A 21691-nucleotide genomic window follows, 5' to 3' on the forward strand; every position below is an offset into this window, starting at 1 on the left:
GTTAGACTAAATTAAAGCACATTTTATTATATTCATGTAAAGTAACTCCTTATGCTTTTAAGATAGTGATTGACAACAATTCACAGCAGGGGCCGCGGAAGATCGGGGGGGGGCATTTATGCATACATTCCTGTTAGCAAATTCACAGCCAAGGTGAACTGCAGTGAACTGGGGCATTTTCTGTGGCTTATGGCATTATGGGTAATCCAGTGTGTATTGAGTTCATCGCCCAGGCATTAATCAGTGACTTCAGCATAATCGTTTATCGCCAAAAGCACACTCAATAATCATCAAAACACGAATTCTTTGAAGCAATATCCTTGGCTGAATAACTCCTTGAAAAGTGCAATATCATTTATCCAAAAACGACGAACAAGAGCATTTATTTGCTTTCCAAAATGACTGACAATGACAGTCAATACAACTCCCTGGTGAGTTTACTTTTCATTTCATTTTTGCCACATATTATGAATGAGAATGAAGATTCTTTAATCGGAATTGAGAGCATCATGTGATTAGATATTTTGGACTATAATTGGGAGGCTCATGCATTAGTGTAATTGTAAAACGTTTTTCTACATAGACTTTAAAACATATCTATTGGGTATAATTTAGAGATATACAAAGTGACGTGGCCAGTCTGATGATTATCTTCTATGAAAGTTTCAAGTAGAAATAATTATTCATGTCTTTAGACATTTATTGTTTCACAGTCAATGAACTCCAAATTATTCGCATTGCAGGACAAATTGTGAGGCTGGCTACGCTACTGTTGATATATAGTTGCTATTATAGTTTCTCTGCTTCAAAATCACTTCACTTGTTCATACAAAACACTGGCATGTCTTTTGCCATTCGAATAACTTAAGTTACCTCTTACCACAGTATTAGGAACATATCACTGACACAAGTTGAAACCTGTTGGTGTGCCTACACAAGTTGCACCACACTTTCACCTTGGCCTTTATTTCTCTGGCCATTATAAAACATATTCATTAACTTTCCTGCCAATAAACATGCTGAAATGCTTTGTCCAAATAGCAGGTATAATGTGATACACTAAATTTAATCATCCAGTAACTGCATATATGCTTTATTAAAAGAGGAAGTGCAATATGTACTTTGAGTTTTGAGTTGTTTCAATTAATTTGTACTGAAAAAATTAGAACACAAATATGAAACAATTAGAACACTTTGACTGGTAGAGTATTCATTAACTGATTAGCTCAGCTCAATATTTAATTAAAAATTTAATGAATTTAAAAAAGTGATAAAAATAATTTCATTATATTTGTTATCTGTTGTCGTCGGGGCCAGGACATCATATTACGCGTACATAAAGTACCTCCGAATTCTTTACGTCATAGTTGGAGTATAATTTTGGAGGGATTCTATAAACCAAGGCCTTCGAAATGAAATATTGTATCGCGTTTAATTGCGAAAGCAATTCTAAAAAGGCCAAACCAAATGAATTAGAAGAAAAGATTGCATATTTTCGTTTTCCTAAAAAAAGAACTTTGCGTAACCGTTGGGTCGATAGAATCAGGCGAAAGAATTGGAAGCCCGCACAATCCTCAAGATTGTGTTCGAGACACTTCGAAGACGCTTGTTTTGAGCATAATCCTGCCGTTTTAAGATCGATTGGATGGTCAGTTCAGAGACTGAGGCTAAAACCTGATGCGGTGCCGACAATTTTTGATTTTTCCTTTACTGGTTCTAAGTCTAAAGTTGAGCAAAAGGACAGGCCAAAAATTGAACGATCAGCCGTCGTGAAACGCCGAAGAATGCAGGTAAGCTGGGTGGATTTTGATATTCTATGATTATGAATCAATGGAGATTAACTAGAAGGGAATTGGGTCTTTGAAGTACTGTATTCATATCTGGAATGTCCAGGGTAACCCTTGCAAGCCAAGGCTATGGTATACCACAGGCAAATACCCTGGGTGTGGCTGGACCCGAGGGGTAGGAACAGCCTGCCTTTATTCATGTCGTTTAATTGTTTAGATTTTTCGTGAAATCGAAGAGAACATTGATCCTGATGCGATTCCTGAACCTAAAAAGAGTTGTAGTTTTGTATTAAATGGGAAATTATCAGAGCAGGTTCAGACGGCCAATCATGATGTTGGAGTACAGACTGACTGATCTTAAGTTCTGTTGTTAACAACCTGGATGGACAGCACAGGAGCATAGATTCCTCTCCCATTGTTTCATTAAATTTAGTGTGTTTTGTTAAAAGACATTGAACATTGGTCATTGTTGGTTTTTCAGTGAAAATAATTGAGAAGGGAACCATTAAAATTACACAATTATTATAAGCAAATAACCTCCAAAGTATTTGTCAGATTTGCTGTTAATATGTGCACCACAATGTGTGGCATAGATTAATGTATCTTGTATATAAAAATTAAAATTTTATTTGATTTGATTGTCTTTGAGTATTATGATATTTTTGAATATATTGGAATTTGTCTTTAGGATTCTCTCTAATGGAGGAACCTCCTTAATATGGACTCCTTTCTAATTAAAGCATCTCTCTAATAGAAGCACCTCTCTAATTTAGTACATTTTTCTAATAGCATAACCTCTAATAAGAGGTTATCTCAAATAGAAGCACCTCTTTAAGTAGGATACCATGAGCTGCTTTCTGATAAGGCCAGTTCTCTAAAAAGACTATTATTAATTTTTTTTAATATTTTTTGATAGGCTGGATTTGTATATATTTTTAATTTGATTGTTGGAGCTGGTGCATTGGCTTTACCGAAGGCATTTAGTGAGGCAGGATTGCTTTTATCAGCCATCATCATTGTTATCCTTGCTTTCTTGAGGTAAAGTTAATAGACATTGTGAATATAGAGAGGATATACACATGTAACTCAGTAATGAGGAGAACGCCCTAATAAAGATATCTCTCTAATTTAGACATCTCTAATACAGAAACCTTTCTAATACAGATGTCTCTCTAAGGGTCTGTTCATATGAGACAGGCCAGTCCGGTTTACCAGGGCTAGCTTGGCAGTGCCGGGATCTCGCCTCGCATATTATTTTACTATATTTGTAAAATTGCATCCATTACATCCCAGTTACTCCCACAAACTCAAAATGGTGGCTAAACAACAAGGAAAAAATAATTACACCGTATCTGTTGGGCCAGCCCAGCTCATATGAATGCGAATAGGCCCGGCTAAACTGGGCTGGCCCTCTCATATGAACAGGCCCTATAGGATACAGACATCTCTCTAATACAGACATCTCTAATACAGACATCTCTAATACAGACATCTCTAATACAGACACCTCTCTAAATAGGCACTGTTCAAGCCGTTTCATCTGTCCCTAGAGACACTTCTTTACTACAGACAGCACCTTAATACCGCTTAAAGATTTTGATTTCTATTGTATTTGTAATAAAATACTTATTTTGAAACTTAAGTTTTATGACGTGTTCCTTCATGGTTGAAGCAATGGCGATTGCAAACGCTGTCTTACAACAAAAAGAAAAAGCGAAGATTGAAAATCATGAGGTAAATGAAAAGGTAAAAATAGTCAAAACGATGTGGTTGCATGTCCCTGTGGATTGTTGGAAGGACCACGTGAAAATTGCCCGGTTCTGCACCAGCATTTCCGGGTTATCATCTGTTACTGACACTTATTTTACTGCTGATATTTTAGATTGAAACTTTGCAAGACGAATCAAGGACACTCTTAAGTAAGTTTCGTTGTCTATTCTCGGCAATAATCAACTGTATCTACTAAATCAATGCTTGAATCGTTCATTCACGTTGTTATTCATTCCTAGTCAAGTTCTGTTTTCTCAGTCCTAATCCCTCATTCTGTCTTCTCCATATTTCCAGGTAATAACGCTGAAATTAATGGCCAACCTTCCTTTGAGATACGAAAGAAAGTTGAAATGGTGAGTTCAGCCACGAAATGATTATCAGATAAATTTACCTTTTTATTTAACCACTTTGTTTTACCCCTTTAGGGCGAAATGGCACGCATGTTCTTTGGTAAAAGTAAGTAATGTATATATATAAACGAGGTCTAAACACATCTAAACTTATCGTTTGTCACCTGCTCCTCCACATTCAGAGTAACACAATGTCATCTCTTTCTTGCAGTTGGTATTCGTCTATTTTATCTCTGCATTGCCGTCTATTTGTATGGAGATCTTGCCATATATGCGACTGCTGTTCCTAAATCAATGAGGGACGTTATTTGGTAAGCTATTTCCTAGTAAAAGTAAGAGTACGTGTCCAGTTTGTCGTCGAAAAAAATGCTTTCCACAGCTTACCATGGTTCTGAGTGATTCCGGACAATATTTTCGTCGTTTGTGCCAGATTTAATTGGTTGAACATCATTTTAAATATATAAATGAATCGTAAACAATCAAATTTGTTTGCATACAATACAGTTATGAAGACGCGGTTTGTCAGTCGAAACGCCTCAATTGCAATTCCTATTTTATAGCGAAACCTCCGAGAGTAGTGGAAATGACAGCAATAATACAAATGTTTCCATCAGTTCCTCAGGCCAGGATGATGATAAATGTTGTGGACTGAGGCGTGATGATGTTTACAGAATATTAGTGGTGAGGTATAGGCTTAATTAACCTGGAATCACCTCGAATACTCTTTATCTTATCACCCGTGGTTGCACGGAATCTGGATAGCTTTATTCATTGCCTGGACAGCGATTTTCTAATCGCTATGTTGCCCGTTGTACGGTATAACCTTGACCAAACCTTGGTATTCTTAAAATGAGGACTCATTTAAGCTCCAAATCTGTCATTTCATTTGCTTACAAGTATGTTTACAACTGTTTAAAAAGTCACTTTCCGATGGATAGCGCTATCCAGCCTTCGTCTGCAACCGATTCTTATAGATTATACACTGCAAAGTGCGATGTAAATAGCGAAACACATTCTTGTTTTCCTTAAATCTAAACTCAGACATCTCCTGATTCTACTATTTTTGTATTTTCTTTTAGGCTGCGTTCGCCGTCTTAGTTTGTCCCTTTGCGTTCACAAATGTTCAGAAAACTAAATATATCCAATACCTGACCACATTTCTTCGCTGGCTCTGTAAGTACACAGTATAATTTATTTATATTGCTTGTCTGTCATCCGAACAACCGGTAATTCTATTCTCTGCCATATTTTCTACTGAAATAACTAAATAAGGTCCTTACTGTGAAAATTATGTTGAGACCAGCAACCTACTTAAGCCATCATGGCTAAAATAGGTTACAATCAGTAATTTTTTTGAAATTCTATTGCTTTATAATTTATAAAGCATTGAAATGAAATTTTTTAAAGAAGGTTTTCAATATGGCGTTCCTAGTATGGAGTATTTTTAGGTATATTTTCTCTTTTTGAATCACTTTAAAAAGCGTCGTTTAATCGCACGAGTTTGCAGTGGAAGAATTCACGAATTTTCATCGATTTTTTTTTGCTTGTGAGGTGGAAAGAGGATTTTATTTTAGTTCAGACCAACTCGCGCGCGAAGCCAGCACAAGTTGCAGTTATCTTAAACAATCTTTCAACATATGATTGCAGGTTTTAGCTTCATGATTGTCCTTGCTTTAATTCATCTTGGGAAAGGAAAGGGGAATGGAAGGCCTAGTGTTGCAGATTTTTCGGGAATTCCAGATCTGTTTGGTGCGTCTGTTTATTCCTTCATGTGTCAACACTCCCTCCCCTCCCTCATCACGCCTCTGAAAAGCAAGAAAAACGTCACAACTATTCTGTTCATGGACGTTGGAGTCGCTCTGTTATTTTACAGCTTGCTTTCTTTTACCGCCTTGTTCACCTTTGTTGATTCAGAAATCGAGGATGTCTACACGCTTAGCTTCAAGCACATTACCTCAACAGGAATCAGCACATTTCTAGCGCTGTATCCAGTTTTTGCACTATCAGCAAGCTTTCCTATAATTTCAATAACTTTACGCGAGAACTTAAAAGCTCTTTTCCACAAGGATGACAGGAAATTCCCGTGGATAGTTGATAGAATTGGATTTCCATTATTCGCAGTTCTTCCTCCAATCGTCATAGCTCTTAGCACAACAAATGTTGAAATGTTGGTGAGTCTGACCGGATCTTACGCTGGCGTAGGGGTTCAGTACATAATACCGACAATGTTGATAGTCTATGGTCGTCAGAAGGCGGCAGAAATATTGGGGTTTAATGATAATGATTATGGATCATTTTTTAAACATCGTTTTTGGACGTGGATGATCCTTTCCTGGACATTGTTGAGTGTTGGTGTTGTAACCGCGTATAACATTAAGAAACGAATATGACAGAAATAAAAATCAAATTGAAATACATAAAAGCAATCATGAAATGATTTCACACCTTCAAGAACATCGAAAGCAAAGAATAAATTGAATTTACTTTTAGCATGACATAAAACCTCTATTTTAGAACACATTATATTTTTTTGAACGAAGTTCATGCAATTTTTCACAATTATTTTAACTTGTAGTGTTGCTGGCGCAATTCTACTGTAATATGATTAGTACAATGAATGGAAAATAAATATTACCCATTTCAACAATAAGATTTATTTTGGATTACATGAATTGATTACATTGTTACGTAAGTGAATACATTATTAAGTGAATACATTATTAAGTGAATACATTATTAAGTGAATACATTATTAAGTGAATACATTAGTTAAATGATTGACGATATTGGGCGATAAAAAATGAAATAAGGGTATTAAAGCGTCTTCCATTCGCACATGAATCATTTTGTGCAAACCACACAAGTGAGTTCATAACCATTAGCGTATGGTGGACAAGGAAGAGAACCACACTGAGTTTCAGCAAAATAAAGTAAGGCACCATCGTGATTAATATAAGATCCGGTTCTGCCTTCAGCGTTCTCGTCAATACAAAGAAACTGTGTTCTTCCGGGGTGACCATGATGTGCGGACATGATATATCCTTTATACTCCAAGGTCCAGCCTGAGGGACAGACATTACGAGCTGGTATCATCACGTGACTACCACGTGACTCGGTGTGACAGACTGCGCAGGGAGCATCGTGATTAGCGATGTTTCGCGGAAATACGTTAGGATAAGCATGTGTCTCGTACTCGGTGCCATAAATATAACTCCCTCCTTGATTACCAGCCTTAACTTTGTCAAATATTGGATTCAATGGTAGACAAAGATAGTTTGATGCACCACCCTTATGGCTATAATGTGTTCCAGCCATCACACCTAAACATTGTTTAGAGAAATTCAAACACAGCATACTAAAGACACGAGAAACCAATTGATTTTTGAACTTCTGGCCTGTAAATCATGCTCTTCCTACGTTTTGCCGTTTCCCCATCTAAGCTATCTATTTATATTGATAGAATTGGACACACTACAAAATTGAGAGAATAGGTACAACTGGAAATTTTGACAATTCTCGGTTTTGTATTCTATGGTCTCTGCAACTATAATTTATACCTGAATATAATTCATTATTTCCAGAGATCTGTGGACAATGTTTTCTTCCCCATCGTGTGTACACAGTTCCCCCTCCTGATCCTGCAGCTTCCCCCTTTTCACCTCGAGGTCCAGCTGGTCCACGTCTTCCAGGAGGTCCTGGTAGAATTGTGCGAAGAAATTTCTTGTTTTAAATTGGCATGAAAAAAATTGGTTTAACTGTATAGAGCAATTGTAGTTAGCTATTTTAAAATCCACTTAAATATTCTCACCGCGTAAGCCAGCATCACGACCATCGCGTCCTTTAGGAAGAAGTATAAACAGTTAAATATGGTATGTACTCATTGTACAAGTGTGAATGTCTTCAGTTCTGGAAAGAAACCTAGTGCTTGCATTCAGACGCTATGTTCTTACCTTTGACTAGTCTATAGAGTACTCACTCACGGATCTGACCAGAACGGCCAATAAACGCGCATGCATGATTTTACAGATATTAAACTAGCAAAGTATCACACGGCGCTGTCGTTGATGGTTTCATGTTTCACTAGTGGGGTCTGTGGGGAAGCTGTTCAATTGTAAACACAGGCTCATCGTTAAACGATCTTTTAAGTGGGTTGGAGATTTCACGATCGTATAATTTGAAATGTTTAAATTACCGCCTGAAAATTTGTATGTGAACTAGAGCAATATTTAACACCCTATAGCAGTGGAAAAAAGAAGCGGAAAATAACGTACCATCTCTTCCTGGAAGACCTGGCAAGCCTAGACACAATGATTTGTTATCCTTCGTCTCGCGTTTAGCTATCGAGCTATTTCATAAAAAGAAAAAATATTAATATTCCATTAACGGAATATCAATCACAACTTTATGATGACTATCTATGCCACTAAACTGACTAAACACTGAATTTGCCTGGCAAGAAAACAAAATTTCAGTTTTATACTGTTGCTTGTGGTCACACCCTAACATACAACTTCCTCATCTTATTTTCATAAAATAAAAGATATCTAGAGTACCATCTTGCAAAATATCTCACCGTTCCTCGTCTGACTCGATGTCTTCGCCATGGATCATGTTGACCACCACAAGACATAACCAGATCAGTAAAATATTTCGATGAAGAAACTTCATTGCAGCGTTTAGTTGACAAAAATTGATTTTAAAAAGTTGTGTTGCTCTCTCAGTGAGGATCAGGACAAGAATGAAATAGCGTCAGAATACGAAGTGTTTTTGTAAGAAAACACAAATAATTATTTCCGTTATAACAAGCTGTAACATTTTAAAATTTAAAAATCTCAAATTATACGAGCTTTTGTCTTCCCGCACAAAAGGTGTTCTCGGTGAAGAGTTTAAAGACAAATTATAGATAAGTAAAGTACCATCTTTTGTCTCTTTTGTGCAACTAGCAAATGGCATTGGGAGTCGGCCAACTTGGCAATGCAGAACTTAACTTTAGTGGATATAGGGGGAAATGATAATCGCTTCTCTGACTCCCGTTCAATTAAACTTGCAATTTTTACTGAGACTTTCTTTGAATTGGCTGAAGGACCTATACGGCTTTAAAGATTTATTACATGTCATGGTAATTATTTGAGTCAGAGTGACAGCAATTTGTCTCCGGCGTCCTATGGCGCTTATTGTTCATATAGAATATCTACGAATTTTCGTTGCAGCAATCTTACATACCAGCCTCTCACCTCTGCAGTTCTTTGCAGCTACACGCACGTTTTTTTATAATTCTACTAGAAAACTAGTTTTCGTATACAGTAGATATGCGACAAGGTTTCGTATTCACCAGTTAAATAAGGCGAGTATTTTTATGCCCAATTATGGAAGTCACTGCATCAACAAGTATTTACTGCGTCAACGCGGGGGTTCTACTTCCTGTGTGTCGTATATTTAGTATGTATTGTATAACCACCGTTTCAGCAAAATTCTTCACAAAACGTGATCTAGGTCTAGAACATATCACAACAGTGATTTTTTTCTTGTTTACCGACTCTCTGATTGCCAGCATAATCATGCATATTAGAAATATTTACTTGAACGGATTATTTACTTTGGTGAATAACTTATGAATTAAGTTCACGAATATCTTTCCTGGATCACGAAAATGTTTGAGCTTTTAAAATATTTTGTGTTTGATACAAACACGTTGCGTCATGTTGCGCATGTCTTTGATCTGTGAAAATCAACTTGATATAATTCTATTCAATACATAATTCAATATTCTATTCTCCTGTTTGAAAAAACATCCACACGTCTCATGTCTTTCAGTGATCTTGTGTTTTCTTTATTGATCTTTGCAATCTTGATTTGAAGAACAATTGATCAAATAATATTTTGATCAACGACATATAGCTCGTCCTAAAAATCAGTGATGATTGACGATTGTTTCATTGTGAAATGACGCTGTATATAAACTGCCGGCTTCGCCATGGCGAAGCTAATTCTCTCTTCATTGATGATTGCTTTGACCTTGCTATTTATCTCGCCCTATCCTTTGACACTGACGTGCTATAGAATGAAGTAAATATAAATTATATTCTCACGCACAGCCACAAACATATACCTTAATTCGATTAACTTGCTCTCTCGTTATTTAGTTCATTTTCTGCATGACAAGTGGGTATTAAATAGACACTCTCGCCCACCTTTTGAGACAAAATCATTTAAAGTAGAGTAGAAAATGTTACTTTTACTGGATTTACGGGGTTAAATCATTGCAAAAACAACGCAATACTGGCTTTTTCTTAAGCCAACACCACCACACGGTGATGGTTTTATAATCTCATCTCATCTCATCTGAAACTCATCTGTCACTTACGAACGTTTTCCAGCTCGTTTGGGACAATACTACGTCGTTGAAGATATGTTTTGTTGTGTTCATCTGTTCCCGGTGTATAAAAGAACAGGTTGATCAACATCACGACACCACAACAGACTTGAATTCAATTGAAACTCGTCGTTTGTTTTTTTTTGAAGAAAATCATGTCTTTCCGTCATTTTTATATTTTGTTTCTTGCTCACTTGTTGTGCTCCGTTGTGACGGCCAATACTGATGATCATCAAATAAGAAAAAGGTAGGGGAAATTTTATTCATTACAATCTCTGTGCGCCATAATGACGAATGAGATTTAACGCACACAAAACATTTGAATTTACATTTACAATACTCTTCAGACAGACTATCGAGACGACATAGTTGGAGTAATTCGACTGTGTCGGTTGAAACAAGCGAAAATAGATCTATTTTTGTGTTTCAAACGTTCTTACATAATAGTACGGTAGTACAGGGTTAATAAATTGCCGAATATCAATTTCTTTTTCTCTTATTAAATAGGCAAGCTTCGTCTGGTCAGGGAACAAGTGGTCTATGCCGAGGACTTCCAGGTTTACCTGGACGAGACGGTAATTTGTATTCTTCAATTTAAACCGTAGTTCGGACGACAGTCGGCCGCGAATTGATTTTAATAAATACTGAATTTTAGCTTTAACTGAATGCGATGATTCAAGTAAATTTGAACTCTGAACAGTTCTATACATATTTTAGGTCGAGATGGTCGTGATGCAATGCTCATTGGTACGTAAAATGCCTTATCTTGTGCGCGATGCGTTTCCGAAAGACGTGTCTTTACATAGAATATACACTCATTTAGGTCCACCAGGAAAGCGAGGTGAACCAGGACCACAAGGGACACAAGGTGTGAAAGGAGACTCCGTAGGTGTGACAGGAGGTGCGGTGTACACACGTTGGGGAAGAAATGACTGTCCGCAATCTGTCAAAACCACCATGTTGTATTCAGGTAATTGTGACAAGGTCGAATTTGAGAATTTTCCAAGCAAACCTGAAACGTTGATACTGAAACATGCTTTAATAATGATATAAACACGATGATTTCTGAATTTCTTTTTATAATGGTTAGGTGTGATGGCTGGATCATGGTACCATCATACTGGTGGGGCATCAAACTACCTTTGTCTGCCAATAAATCCAATATTTGACAAAGTTACCGCTGGTGATCAAGGAGGGAGTTATATCTATGGCACCGAGTACGAGACACATGCTTATTCTAACGTATTTCCGCGAAACATCCATAATCACGATGCTCCCTGCGCAGTCTGTCACACCGAGTCACGTGGTAGTCACGTGATGATACCAGCTCGTAATGTCTGTGCCTCAGGCTGGACCTTGGAGTATAAAGGATATCTCATGTCCGCAAATCATGGTCACAACGGAAGAACACAGTTTCTTTGTGTTGACGAGAACGCTGAAGCTACAACAGGATCTCATGTTGATCATAATGGCGCCCTACTTTATTTTGTTGAAAGTCAGTGTGGTGCTCTTCCTTGTCCACCATACGCCACTGGTAAAGAACTCACTTGTGTGGTTTGCACAAAATAAATAAAGCGAAAATGTGTTTTAAATCATTGAACCATAATCATATTTATGTGCGTATAATTATGTTATATGTCATCGTTTATTCCCATGTGATACGAAAATTTAATAATAATTATTTTACACCTAAATGTTCATAAAATCTCATCATGAATTTTGCTTGGTGTTGTTGGGTGCTATTTAGGTGTCGTTGAGTACTGTTGGGTATTGCAGAGTACTGTTAGGTATTTCTGTGTATTATTGGGTATAGTCAGGTGATCTTGTTATATCACATTGGACATAACCTGGATCAAACCTTGGTATTCTTAAAATGAGGATTTATTTAAGCTCCAAATCTGTCATTTCATTGCTTACAAGTATGTTTACAACTGTTTAAAAAGTCTAAAAAAAACTCTATGCTCTGCCATATTTTTTACTGAAATAACTAAATAAGGTCCTTAGTTTTGTGAGGTTGTGAAATTATGTTGAGACCAGCAACCTACTTAAGCCTTTCTGGCCAAAATAGGTTACAATCAGTAATTTTTTGAAATTCTATTGTTTTATAATTTATAAAGCGTTAAAATGAAATTGTTTAAAGAAGGTTTTCAATATGGCGTTCTTAATACGGAGTATTTTTAGGTATATTTTTTCTTTTTGAATCACTTTAAAAAGCCTTGTTTAATCGCACGAGTTAGGATGTATCCAGTTTTTGCACTATCAGCAAGCTTTCCTATAATTTCAATAACTTTACGCGAGAACTTGATTACTTGAAAGCTCTTTTCCACAAGGATGACAGGGAATTCCCGTGGATAGTTGATAGAATTGGATTTCCATTATTCGCTGTTCTTCCTCCAATAGTCATAGCTCTTAGCACAACAAATGTTGAAATGTTGGTGAGTCTGACCGGATCTTACGCTGGCGTAGGGGTTCAGTACATAATACCGATAATGTTGATAGTCTATGGTCGTCAGAAGGCGGCAGAAATATTGGGGTTTAATGATAATGATTATGGATCATTTTTTAAACATCGTTTTTGCAATCACATTATGAAGTGATTACATTATTAAGTGAATACTTTATTAAGTGAATACATTATTAAGTGAATACATTATTAAGTGAATACATTATTAAGTGAACACATTATTAAGTGAATACATTATTAAGTGAATACATTATTAAGTGAATACATTATTAAGTTAATACTTTATTAAGTGAATACATTATTAAGTGAATACATTATTAAGTGAATACATTATTAAGTGAATACATTATTAAGTTAATACTTTATTAAGTGAACACATTATTAAGTGAATACATTATTAAGTGATTACATAATTAAGTGAATACATTATTAAGTGAATACATTATTAAGTGAATACATTATTAAGTTAATACTTTATTAAGTGAACACATTATTAAGTGAATACATTATTAAGTGATTACATAATTAAGTGAATACATTATTAAGTGAACACATTATTAAGTGAATACATTATTAAGTGAATACATTATTAAGTTAATACTTTATTAAGTGAACACATTATTAAGTGAATACATTATTAAGTGATTACATAATTAAGTGAATACATTATTAAGTGAACACATTATTAAGTGAATACATTATTAAGTGAATACATTATTAAGTTAATACTTTATTAAGTGAACACATTATTAAGTGAATACATTATTAAGTGATTACATAATTAAGTGAATACATTATTAAGTGAATACATTATTAAGTTAATACTTTATTAAGTGAACACATTATTAAGTGAATACATTATTAAGTGAATACATTATTAAGTGAATACATTATTAAGTGAATACATTATCAAGTGATTACATTATTAAGTGAATACATTATTAAGTGAATACATTATTAAGTGAATACATTATTAAGTGAATACATTTATTAAGTGATCACATTATTAGGTGATTACATTATTAAGTGAAACATTAGTTAAATGATTGACGATATTGGGCGATAAAAAATGGAATAAGGGTATTAAAGCGTCATCCATTCGCACACGAATCATTTTGTGCAAACCACACAAGTGAGTTCTTTACCAGTGGCGTATGGTGGACAAGGAAGAGAACCACACTGACTTTCAACAAAATAAAGTAGGGCGCCATTGTAATCAACATGAGATCCTGTTGTAGCTTCAGCGTTCTCATCAACACAAAGAAACTGTGTTCTTCCTTTGTGATTATAATGTTCGGACATGAGATATCCTTTATACTCCAAGGTCCAGCCTGAGGGACAGACATTACGAGCTGGTATCATCACGTGACTATCACGTGACTCGGTGTGACAGACTGCGCAGGGAGCATCGTGATTAACGATGTTTTGGGGAAATACGTAAGGATAGGACTGTGTCTCGTACTCGGTGCCATAGATATAACTCCCTCCTTGATTACCAGCCTTAACTTTGTCAAATATCGGATTCAATGGTAGACAAAGATAGTTTGAAGCACCACCCTTATGGTTAAAACGTGATCCAGCCATCACACCTAAACATTGTTTAGAGAAATTCAAACACAGCATACTAAAGACACGAGAAACCACGTCATTTGATTTTTGAACATCTGGCCTGTAATTCATGCTCTTCCTACATTTTGCCGTTTCTCCATCTAAGCTATCTATTTATATTGATAGAATTGGACACACCACAAAATTAAGAGAATGGGCACAACTGGAAATTTTGACAATTCTCGGTTTTGTATTCTATGGTCTCTGCAACTATAATTTATACCTGAATATAATTCATTAGTTCTAGAGATCTGTGGACAATGTTTTCTTCCCCATCGTGTGTACACAGTTCCCCCTCTTGATCCTGCAGCTTCCCCCTTTTCACCTCGAGGTCCAGCTGGTCCACGTCTTCCAGGAGGTCCTGATAGAATTATGCAAAGAAATTGCTTGTTTTAAATTGGCATAGAATAAACTTGTAGTTTAACTGTATAAATCAGTTGTATAAATGGCGCTTCTATTATAAAATACACTTTATATACGTACCGCGTAAGCCAGCATCACGACCATCACGTCCTTTAGGAAGAAATAAAAACAGTTCATCATACTGCGCATCTGCATGTCTATGTCTTCAGATATGGGGAGAAACCTAGTGCAAGCTTGCATTCATACACTATGTTCCTAATTTTGACTAGTCTATATAGAGTACAGAGTAGTCACTCTCGGATCCGACTAGAATGGCTAATAAATGCGCATGCATTATTTTACAGATATTAAACTAGCAAAGTATCACACGGCGCTGTCGTTGAGGGTTTCATGTTCCACTAGTGGGGACACTGTTCCATTGTAAACGCAGGCTCATCGTTTGAACAATCTTCTCAGTGTGTTGGAGATTTCACGATCGTATGATTTAAAATGTTTAAAATACCGCCTGAAAATTTGTATGTGAACTTAGAGCAAAATTTAACACTTTATAGCAGTAGAAAATAACGTACCATCTCTTCCTGGAAGACCTGGCAAGCCTTGACACAATGATTTGTTATCCTTCTTCTCGCGTTTAGCTATCGAGCTATTGCATAAAAAGAAATATATTCCATTAACGGAATATCAATCACAACTTATAATGACTATCTATGCCACTAAACTGAATATACACTCAATTTGTCTGGCAAGAAAACAAAATTTCAGTTTTATACTGTTGCTTGTGGTCACACCCTAACATTACGACTTCCTCATCGTATTTTAATAAAATAAAACATATCTAGAGTATCATGCAAAATATCTCACCTTTCCTCGTCTGACTCGATGTCTTTGCCATGGATCATTTCGACCACCACAAGACATGACCAGATCAGTAAAATATTTCGATGAAGAAACTTCATTGCAACGTTTAGTTGACAAAAATTGATTTTGAAAACTCGTGTTCCTCTCTCAGTGAGGTTCAGGACAAGAATGAAATAGCGTCAGAATACCAAGTGTTTTTGTAAGATGACACAAAGAATGTTTTCCGTTATAACAAGCTGTAACATGTTTAAATTTTATCAAATTATACAAACTTTTGTCTTCCCGCACACAAGGTTTTCTCGGTGAAGAGTTTAAAGACAAATTATAGATAAGTTAAATACCATCTTTTGTCTCTTTTGTACAACTAGCCAATGACATTGGTTTTGCTTCAGCCAAACTTGACAATGCAGATCTTGAACTTTGTGGTAGATTGAACTGAGAGAGCATCATCACTTCTCAGACTCATTTTATTTAAACTTGCAAGACTTATTTTGCTTTCGCTATATATAAAGGACCTATATATATATATACGACTATACACGGCTTTAAAGATTTATCACATGCCATGGTTAATGATCTAAGTCAGATATTTGTATTCGGCGCCTATGGAGCTTATTGTTCATACAGAAGATATAAGAATTACCGTCTTCATCAGACAAATATAAAAGCACTAATTTTAATGAAAAACTAGGTTTCTTTTACTGCTAATGTCTACAGTATATAGATATGGGACCAGATTTCGTATAAACCAGTTAAATTGGGCGAGTATTTTTATGCCCAATTATTAAAGTCACTACGTCAACAAATACACTGTATATTACCGTGTATATTCACGATAGTGTACGCGGGGGTTCTATCTTTTGTATGTTTATATATTTAGACTTTTTAGTATGTATTGCATAACTACCGTTTCAGCAAAATTCTTGTTGACACAACGTTACCTAGGTCTAGAATAATATCAGTGATCCATGACTGGAACAGTGATCTTTTAGGTAGAGAACTTAGGAATTAATTTCACGAATATCTTTCCTGGATCACGACAAATGTTTGAGCTTCTAAAATATTTCGTCTTTGATACAAACACGTTGCGTTATCTTGCGTGTGTCTGTGAAAATACACTTGGCACAATAGTTATTGGTAATTTGGTTCCATTGTGAAATGACACTAAGCTGGCTGGCGAAGCTATAATTCTCTCTTCATTGTTGATTGCTTTGACCTTCCTATTTCTCTCGCCCTATCCTTTGACATTGACGTGCTATGGAATGAAGTATATATAAATTATATATATTCTCACACACAAACTCAAACATATAACTTCGATGAACTTGCTCTCTCGTCATACGACTTGCTACTCAATTAATTTTCTACAGGTGACTGAAGTGAGTATGAAATAAACACACTCGTCCACCTTTTGAGACAAAATCATTTAAAGTATAGAGTAGATACTGGATTTTTTTTCCTAAGCCAACACCACCACACGGTGATGGTTTAAACGTTTAATCTCATCTGATCTGAAACTCATCTGTCACTTACAGAACGTTTTCCAGTTCGTTTGCGACAATCCGACGTCGTTGAACACATCTTTTCCTGGATCTGTCCAGACTTGCTGTGTTAATCTGTTCCCGGTGTGTATAAGAACAGGTTGATCAACGTCACGACACCACAACAGACTTGAATTCAATTGAAACTCGTCGTTTTTTTGAAGAAAATCATGTCTTTCCGTCATTTTTATATTTTGTTTCTTGCTCACTTTTTGTGCTCCGTTGTGACAGCCAATACTGATGATCATCAAATAAGAAAAAGGTAGGGGAAATTTTACTCATTACAATTTCTGTGCGCCATAATGGCGAATGAGATTTAACGCACACAAAACATTTAAATTTACATTTACAATCTTCATGCAGACAGGCTATCGAGACGCTATATAGTTGGAGTAATTCGACTGTGTCGGTTGAAACAAACAAAAACAGATCTATTTTAAACGTTCTTACATAATTGTAGTACATGCAGGGTTAATAATTTGCCCAATATGAATATCTTTTTCTCTTATTAAATAGGCAAGCTCCGTCTGGTCAGGGAACAAGTAGTTTATGCCGAGGACTTCCAGGTTTACCTGGACGAGATGGTAATTTCCATTCTTCAATTTTAACCGTAATTCGGACGACACAGTCGGCCGCGAATTAATTTTAATAAATATTGAATTTTAACTTAAACTCAATGCGATGATTCAGGTAAATTTGAACTCTAGTTCATATATATATTTTAATACTCAAGTTCCATACATATTTTAGGTCGAGATGGTCGTGATGCAATGCTCATTGGTACGTACAATGTCTTATCTTGTGCGCGATGCGTTTCCGAAAGACGTGTCTTTACAAAGAATATTCACTCATTTAGGTCCACCAGGAAAGCGAGGTGAACCAGGACCACAAGGGATGAAAGGAGACTCCGTAGGTGTAACAGGAGGTGCCGTGTACACACGTTGGGGAAGAAATGACTGTCCGCAATCTGTCAAAACAACCATGTTGTATTCAGGTAATTGTGACAAGGTCGAGAATTTTCCAAGCAAACGTGAAACGTTGATACTGAAACATGCTTTAATAAAGATATGAAAACGATAGTTTCTGAATTTCTTTTTATAATGGTTAGGTGTGATGGGTGGTTCATGGTTCAATCATCATGGTGGAGCATCAAACTATCTTTGTCTACCATTGAATCCAATATTTGACAAAGTTAAGGCTGGTAATCAAGGAGGGAGTTATATCTATGGCACCGAGTACGAGACACATTATTATCCTAACTTTTTTCCGCAAAACATCGCTGATCACGATGCTCCCTGCGCAGTCTGTCACACCGAGTCACGTGGTAGTCACGTGATGATACCAGCTCGTAATGTCTGTCCCTCAGGCTGGACATTGGAGTATAAAGGATATCTCATGTCCGCACATTATGGTCACAACGGAAGAACACAGTTTCTTTGTGTTGACGAGAACGCTGAAGCTACAACAGGATCTCATGTTGATCATAATGGCGCCCTACTTTATTTTGTTGAAAGTCAGTGTGGTTCTCTTCCTTGTCCACCATACGCCACTGGTAAAGAACTCACTTGTGTGGTTTGCACAAAATAAATAAAGCGAATATATGTTTTAAATAATTGAACCCATAGTCAAATTTATGTGCATATAATTATGTTAATTTTGAACGTTTATTTCCATGTGATACGAAAATTTAATAATAATTATTTTACACCTAAATGTTCATAAATGCTCATCGTGAATTTTGCTTGGTATTTTTGGGTACTATTAGGTATGGTTGAGTACTGTTGAGTATGGCAGAGTACTGTCAGGTATTTCTGTGTATTATTGGGTATAGTCAAGTGATCTTGTTGGATCACATTGAACATTGTGCAAGCCACTCAATATTGTCAAATTATCCTCCAGTATTGTTGCGTTGTTTCCTCTCACTTGAAGGACTTTCACTAGTTGACCTCAGCGCCTCTAATGTAAACAGCTATAACATATAAAGATTGTCTTTGGATATAGTTGTCAAAGCGAAGCGCCAAATTATTGATGGGGAATTGCCTTAAAACGTTAAAACAATCCTTCCGTGATGCCTACGTCTGACGTCAATATTTTGAGACTTGAGTAGTCTTTTTAAGAGGTTTTAAACAGTTGCTCATTTTGTCGATGTCATTTAAAATGAATAATCATTTCATCCCCATGCATTGAACTCAAAATAACTTTTCTTTTGAGTTCAATGTTCCAATCATACTTCTTGCGCTTGGAACTTTTATCTTTGTTGAAAGGAAAGCTTAATTACTGGTGTTGGTAAACCTGCAATCTTAACAACCACGATTAGTGAAAGAGGGCTTGTGGCAAGTTTCAAAACTAAGGTCATATGAAGGAAAGCGTGGGAGAAAGCAATATTTAACAGAAGACATTGTTACTGCCTTAAATTTCTTTGTTAACCAAGTATTAGCCATAGAATCACCTGTTACTGTTAAACTGTTTTGATTGGTGCAGAGATATTTTAACGACCATATAATGATCGTGCATAGTTCTTTCTGGAAGAATACGTTCTGCGTAGTTAGTTATGTAAATTTTCATCACAAGATTTTAGCATACCGTTTGTAAACATAGCCTCATATTAGCTTGATGATAGCCGCGTAGTGCGACCCCTCGCGCCTGGTAGTTTCTTGTTCACCATTTTTATTGAACAAGGCTAAAAGTAATACACAACAGAGGTAGTTATTTTGTCTACATAGCTACAAAGATCACCGAAATTATGACATTGTAATGAAATGCGGATAACATGAGCATTCACGCATGTATAATATAGGGCCTATATGTTACAATTAAAGCGCGTGGAATTTGAGTAACGTAGCGAACGTTAAAGTTGCTTGAGCGATGGAAGGTCACATCAACTGGGTGTACATTTCTCTTTCCTCGATGCTATTCTTCAAAACTATCAACAAGGCGGTAGTTTTTCTTTTTCCATCGCCAGTTAAACTACGAGATCAGACAAGAAAGGTTTGGCTTTGGGAGAATCTAGCGACGTCCTGGGTGCACTCGGTCATCAGCGCTGCACTCTCGATCTACAGGTAGTTTTTCTTTGAAACAATTTCATACGTTCTACATTGTTAGTTTTTTTGATCAGACTAAAATAATTCTCCCTCATTTATTTATAGTATATACAGCACGCCATCAATAATCGAAGATATGATCAATACGAATAATAGTCTGTTGTATAGCACACTGGCTATTTCTGTTGGTATGTAACAAATATAATACTGGCAAATTTGTGCAAAGTCCTGGTGGTCTTTCTTTGATTGAAAATTAATAAGTAATCTGAATTAAGCTGTTATTTATGCTGTAGGTTATTTTGTCTACGACCTTATTGACCTAGCAATAAACGACTTACAAAGATCGTTTTGTGTTATTATTCATCATGTGCTCGTAAGTGTTCAAATATTTCTGTTTTTAATGCCTAAAAATGGGACTTCGCAGGCAGTTTATTAGCTCAACATATATTGAGCATGTAGTTCTTCAGAAAGGACCGTTCACCACGGCAAATTACGATCATCTTTGCCTATCCGTGCAAGTGAATGTAAACATACCACTTTCGCTTCTATTGAGAGTAATCACCGCCAGCATGTCATCACGACTGTGACACCTCGTAGTCATGCAATTTCGAGAATTGTGTGTACGCATGCTCAGAGATCAACACCTTACTATCCAAGCGTATTTCATCATTCTAAGAACTTGAGCTTCAATTATTTTCCCTTTCTCTCCAGGTTATATCAAGCTTTCTTGTTTGCCTTCTGGGAAACCGGCTGATACCATTCGCGATTTTTGCATTGCTTGTTGAGGTGAACAGTGTCTTCCTTCACGCCCGATGCCTTATGCGCATGACCGAGCTTGATCAAAACGGGCTGGTTTATAAAATCAACAGAATCCTCTTAATGATAACTTTTATTTTATTTCGCTTCGTGAATTGTGGATGGGTGACTATCTGTCTTGTGTCAAGTCGTCATGTGATCAATTGGCTTCCGTTCACAATAGGCTTCGGTGGCATGTGTATCGCGTCTTTGCAAAACGTAGGTCTTCTCAAGCAGGTGTGGACGAGTGATGCAAAAAGTAAAATGAAACAGTCGCAACACGAGAAAACTGGAGGCGATAAGGATCACAATGAGAACAAGAGTAACGGCTCAGAAAAACTGAGAGAGTTATTAAAAGTGACAAACGCTTGTAGCACTTGTAGCTGAGATTTGCATTCAACACTTTCCAACCGCTTGGAATTAACTGATTAAGGGAGATTTTGTTAGAGGTGATAAGAATAGAACTTTTTAGGGCAAGCTTTTAGAGTTCTTCGTGTGGGATAGACCGTGTTACAGCAGGTTTGAATCACTAGATTGTCGTACCATAATAAAAATGCACAACAACCAGGATGACGCGCTCTTTTTTATCATTGAAAATCCTTCCTCGGACGAATGTACGTTGTGTTTTGTAGGCAAATGTATATTCCTGTAGCTAAATGGTATTTTAGCTAATATTTCGGTGCTTTATTTCTGCCCTTTGCAGGATCTAGCTCTTGGTATGAAGAGACATACAATTATTTT

General features: G+C 36.3%; 5 protein-coding genes and 1 long non-coding RNA gene across 7 annotated transcripts; 4 read left to right on the plus strand and 2 right to left on the minus strand.

The window, feature by feature from the left end:
* On the plus strand, positions 1-6655 carry LOC114519298 (transmembrane protein 104-like). Of its 2 annotated transcripts, none has more exons than XM_028539412.1 (10): positions 1-431; positions 2704-2825; positions 3431-3533; positions 3670-3706; positions 3852-3910; positions 3983-4013; positions 4119-4218; positions 4468-4588; positions 4987-5080; positions 5555-6655. In XM_028539412.1, the coding sequence occupies exons 1-10, from the start codon at positions 399-401 to the stop codon at positions 6295-6297; spliced, it is 1443 nt and encodes a 480-aa protein (XP_028395213.1). In that variant the 5' UTR covers positions 1-398; the 3' UTR covers positions 6298-6655. The 2 variants fall into 2 exon arrangements, with proteins under 2 accessions (XP_028395213.1, XP_028395214.1); XM_028539413.1 differs by having other exon boundaries at positions 3431-3521.
* A 280-nt stretch (positions 6656-6935) lies between these two features.
* Positions 6936-7746, minus strand: LOC114519636. Its single transcript, XR_003686600.1, has 3 exons — positions 7716-7746; positions 7465-7602; positions 6936-7227 (listed from the first exon to the last, which is right to left on the minus strand). It is a non-coding gene; the product is annotated as an uncharacterized LOC114519636 (long non-coding RNA).
* A 3290-nt stretch (positions 7747-11036) lies between these two features.
* On the plus strand, positions 11037-11849 carry LOC114519465 (short-chain collagen C4-like). Its single transcript, XM_028539605.1, has 2 exons — positions 11037-11250; positions 11371-11849. The coding sequence occupies exons 1-2, from the start codon at positions 11037-11039 to the stop codon at positions 11847-11849; spliced, it is 693 nt and encodes a 230-aa protein (XP_028395406.1).
* A 1668-nt stretch (positions 11850-13517) lies between these two features.
* Positions 13518-16075, minus strand: LOC114519466 (short-chain collagen C4-like). The gene is made up of 5 exons (XM_028539606.1): positions 15577-16075; positions 15285-15358; positions 14836-14865; positions 14576-14713; positions 13518-14333 (listed from the first exon to the last, which is right to left on the minus strand). Exons 1-5 carry the CDS (start codon positions 15669-15671, stop codon positions 13855-13857), a joined length of 816 nt encoding a protein of 271 aa, XP_028395407.1. The 5' UTR covers positions 15672-16075; the 3' UTR covers positions 13518-13854.
* Positions 16076-17121: 1046 nt separating this feature from the next.
* Positions 17122-18781, plus strand: LOC114519532 (short-chain collagen C4-like). The gene is made up of 5 exons (XM_028539676.1): positions 17122-17376; positions 17631-17698; positions 17865-17894; positions 17971-18108; positions 18223-18781. Exons 1-5 carry the CDS (start codon positions 17285-17287, stop codon positions 18699-18701), a joined length of 807 nt encoding a protein of 268 aa, XP_028395477.1. The 5' UTR covers positions 17122-17284; the 3' UTR covers positions 18702-18781.
* A 623-nt stretch (positions 18782-19404) lies between these two features.
* On the plus strand, positions 19405-21635 carry LOC114519609 (TLC domain-containing protein 2-like). The gene is made up of 4 exons (XM_028539770.1): positions 19405-20173; positions 20261-20343; positions 20449-20528; positions 20867-21635. The coding sequence occupies exons 1-4, from the start codon at positions 19980-19982 to the stop codon at positions 21335-21337; spliced, it is 828 nt and encodes a 275-aa protein (XP_028395571.1). The 5' UTR covers positions 19405-19979; the 3' UTR covers positions 21338-21635.
* The last annotated feature ends 56 nt before the right edge of the window (positions 21636-21691 follow it).

This window comes from Dendronephthya gigantea, unplaced genomic scaffold (assembly GCF_004324835.1).
Source record: "Dendronephthya gigantea isolate DGI-Jeju-01 unplaced genomic scaffold, DenGig_1.0 000013F, whole genome shotgun sequence".
Taxonomy (NCBI): Eukaryota; Metazoa; Cnidaria; class Anthozoa; order Malacalcyonacea; family Nephtheidae; genus Dendronephthya; species Dendronephthya gigantea.

Bases quoted from the DNA above. Each gene is read 5' to 3' on its own strand.
- LOC114519466 (XM_028539606.1), bottom strand. From the start codon at position 15,671: ATGAAGTTTCTTCATCGAAATATTTTACTGATCTGGTCATGTCTTGTG. The intron at 15,359-15,576 runs GTGAGATATTTT...TTTATGCAATAG, and splicing joins ATCGAGTCAGACGAGGAAAG to CTCGATAGCTAAACGCGAGA. The intron at 14,866-15,284 runs GTACGTTATTTT...TTCTTCCTAAAG, and splicing joins AGGTCTTCCAGGAAGAGATG to GACGTGATGGTCGTGATGCT.
- LOC114519609 (XM_028539770.1), top strand. From the start codon at position 19,980: ATGGAAGGTCACATCAACTGGGTGTACATTTCTCTTTCCTCGATGCTA. The intron at 20,174-20,260 runs GTAGTTTTTCTT...ATTTATTTATAG, and splicing joins GCTGCACTCTCGATCTACAG to TATATACAGCACGCCATCAA. The intron at 20,344-20,448 runs GTATGTAACAAA...TTTATGCTGTAG, and splicing joins CACACTGGCTATTTCTGTTG to GTTATTTTGTCTACGACCTT.
- LOC114519532 (XM_028539676.1), top strand. From the start codon at position 17,285: ATGTCTTTCCGTCATTTTTATATTTTGTTTCTTGCTCACTTTTTGTGC. The intron at 17,699-17,864 runs GTAATTTCCATT...TACATATTTTAG, and splicing joins AGGTTTACCTGGACGAGATG to GTCGAGATGGTCGTGATGCA. The intron at 18,109-18,222 runs GTAATTGTGACA...TATAATGGTTAG, and splicing joins AACAACCATGTTGTATTCAG to GTGTGATGGGTGGTTCATGG.
- LOC114519298 (XM_028539412.1), top strand. From the start codon at position 399: ATGACTGACAATGACAGTCAATACAACTCCCTG. The intron at 432-2,703 runs GTGAGTTTACTT...ATTTTTTGATAG, and splicing joins ACAGTCAATACAACTCCCTG to GCTGGATTTGTATATATTTT. The intron at 4,014-4,118 runs GTAAGTAATGTA...TCTTTCTTGCAG, and splicing joins ACGCATGTTCTTTGGTAAAA to TTGGTATTCGTCTATTTTAT.
- LOC114519465 (XM_028539605.1), top strand. From the start codon at position 11,037: ATGCCTTATCTTGTGCGCGATGCGTTTCCGAAAGACGTGTCTTTACAT. The intron at 11,251-11,370 runs GTAATTGTGACA...TATAATGGTTAG, and splicing joins AACCACCATGTTGTATTCAG to GTGTGATGGCTGGATCATGG.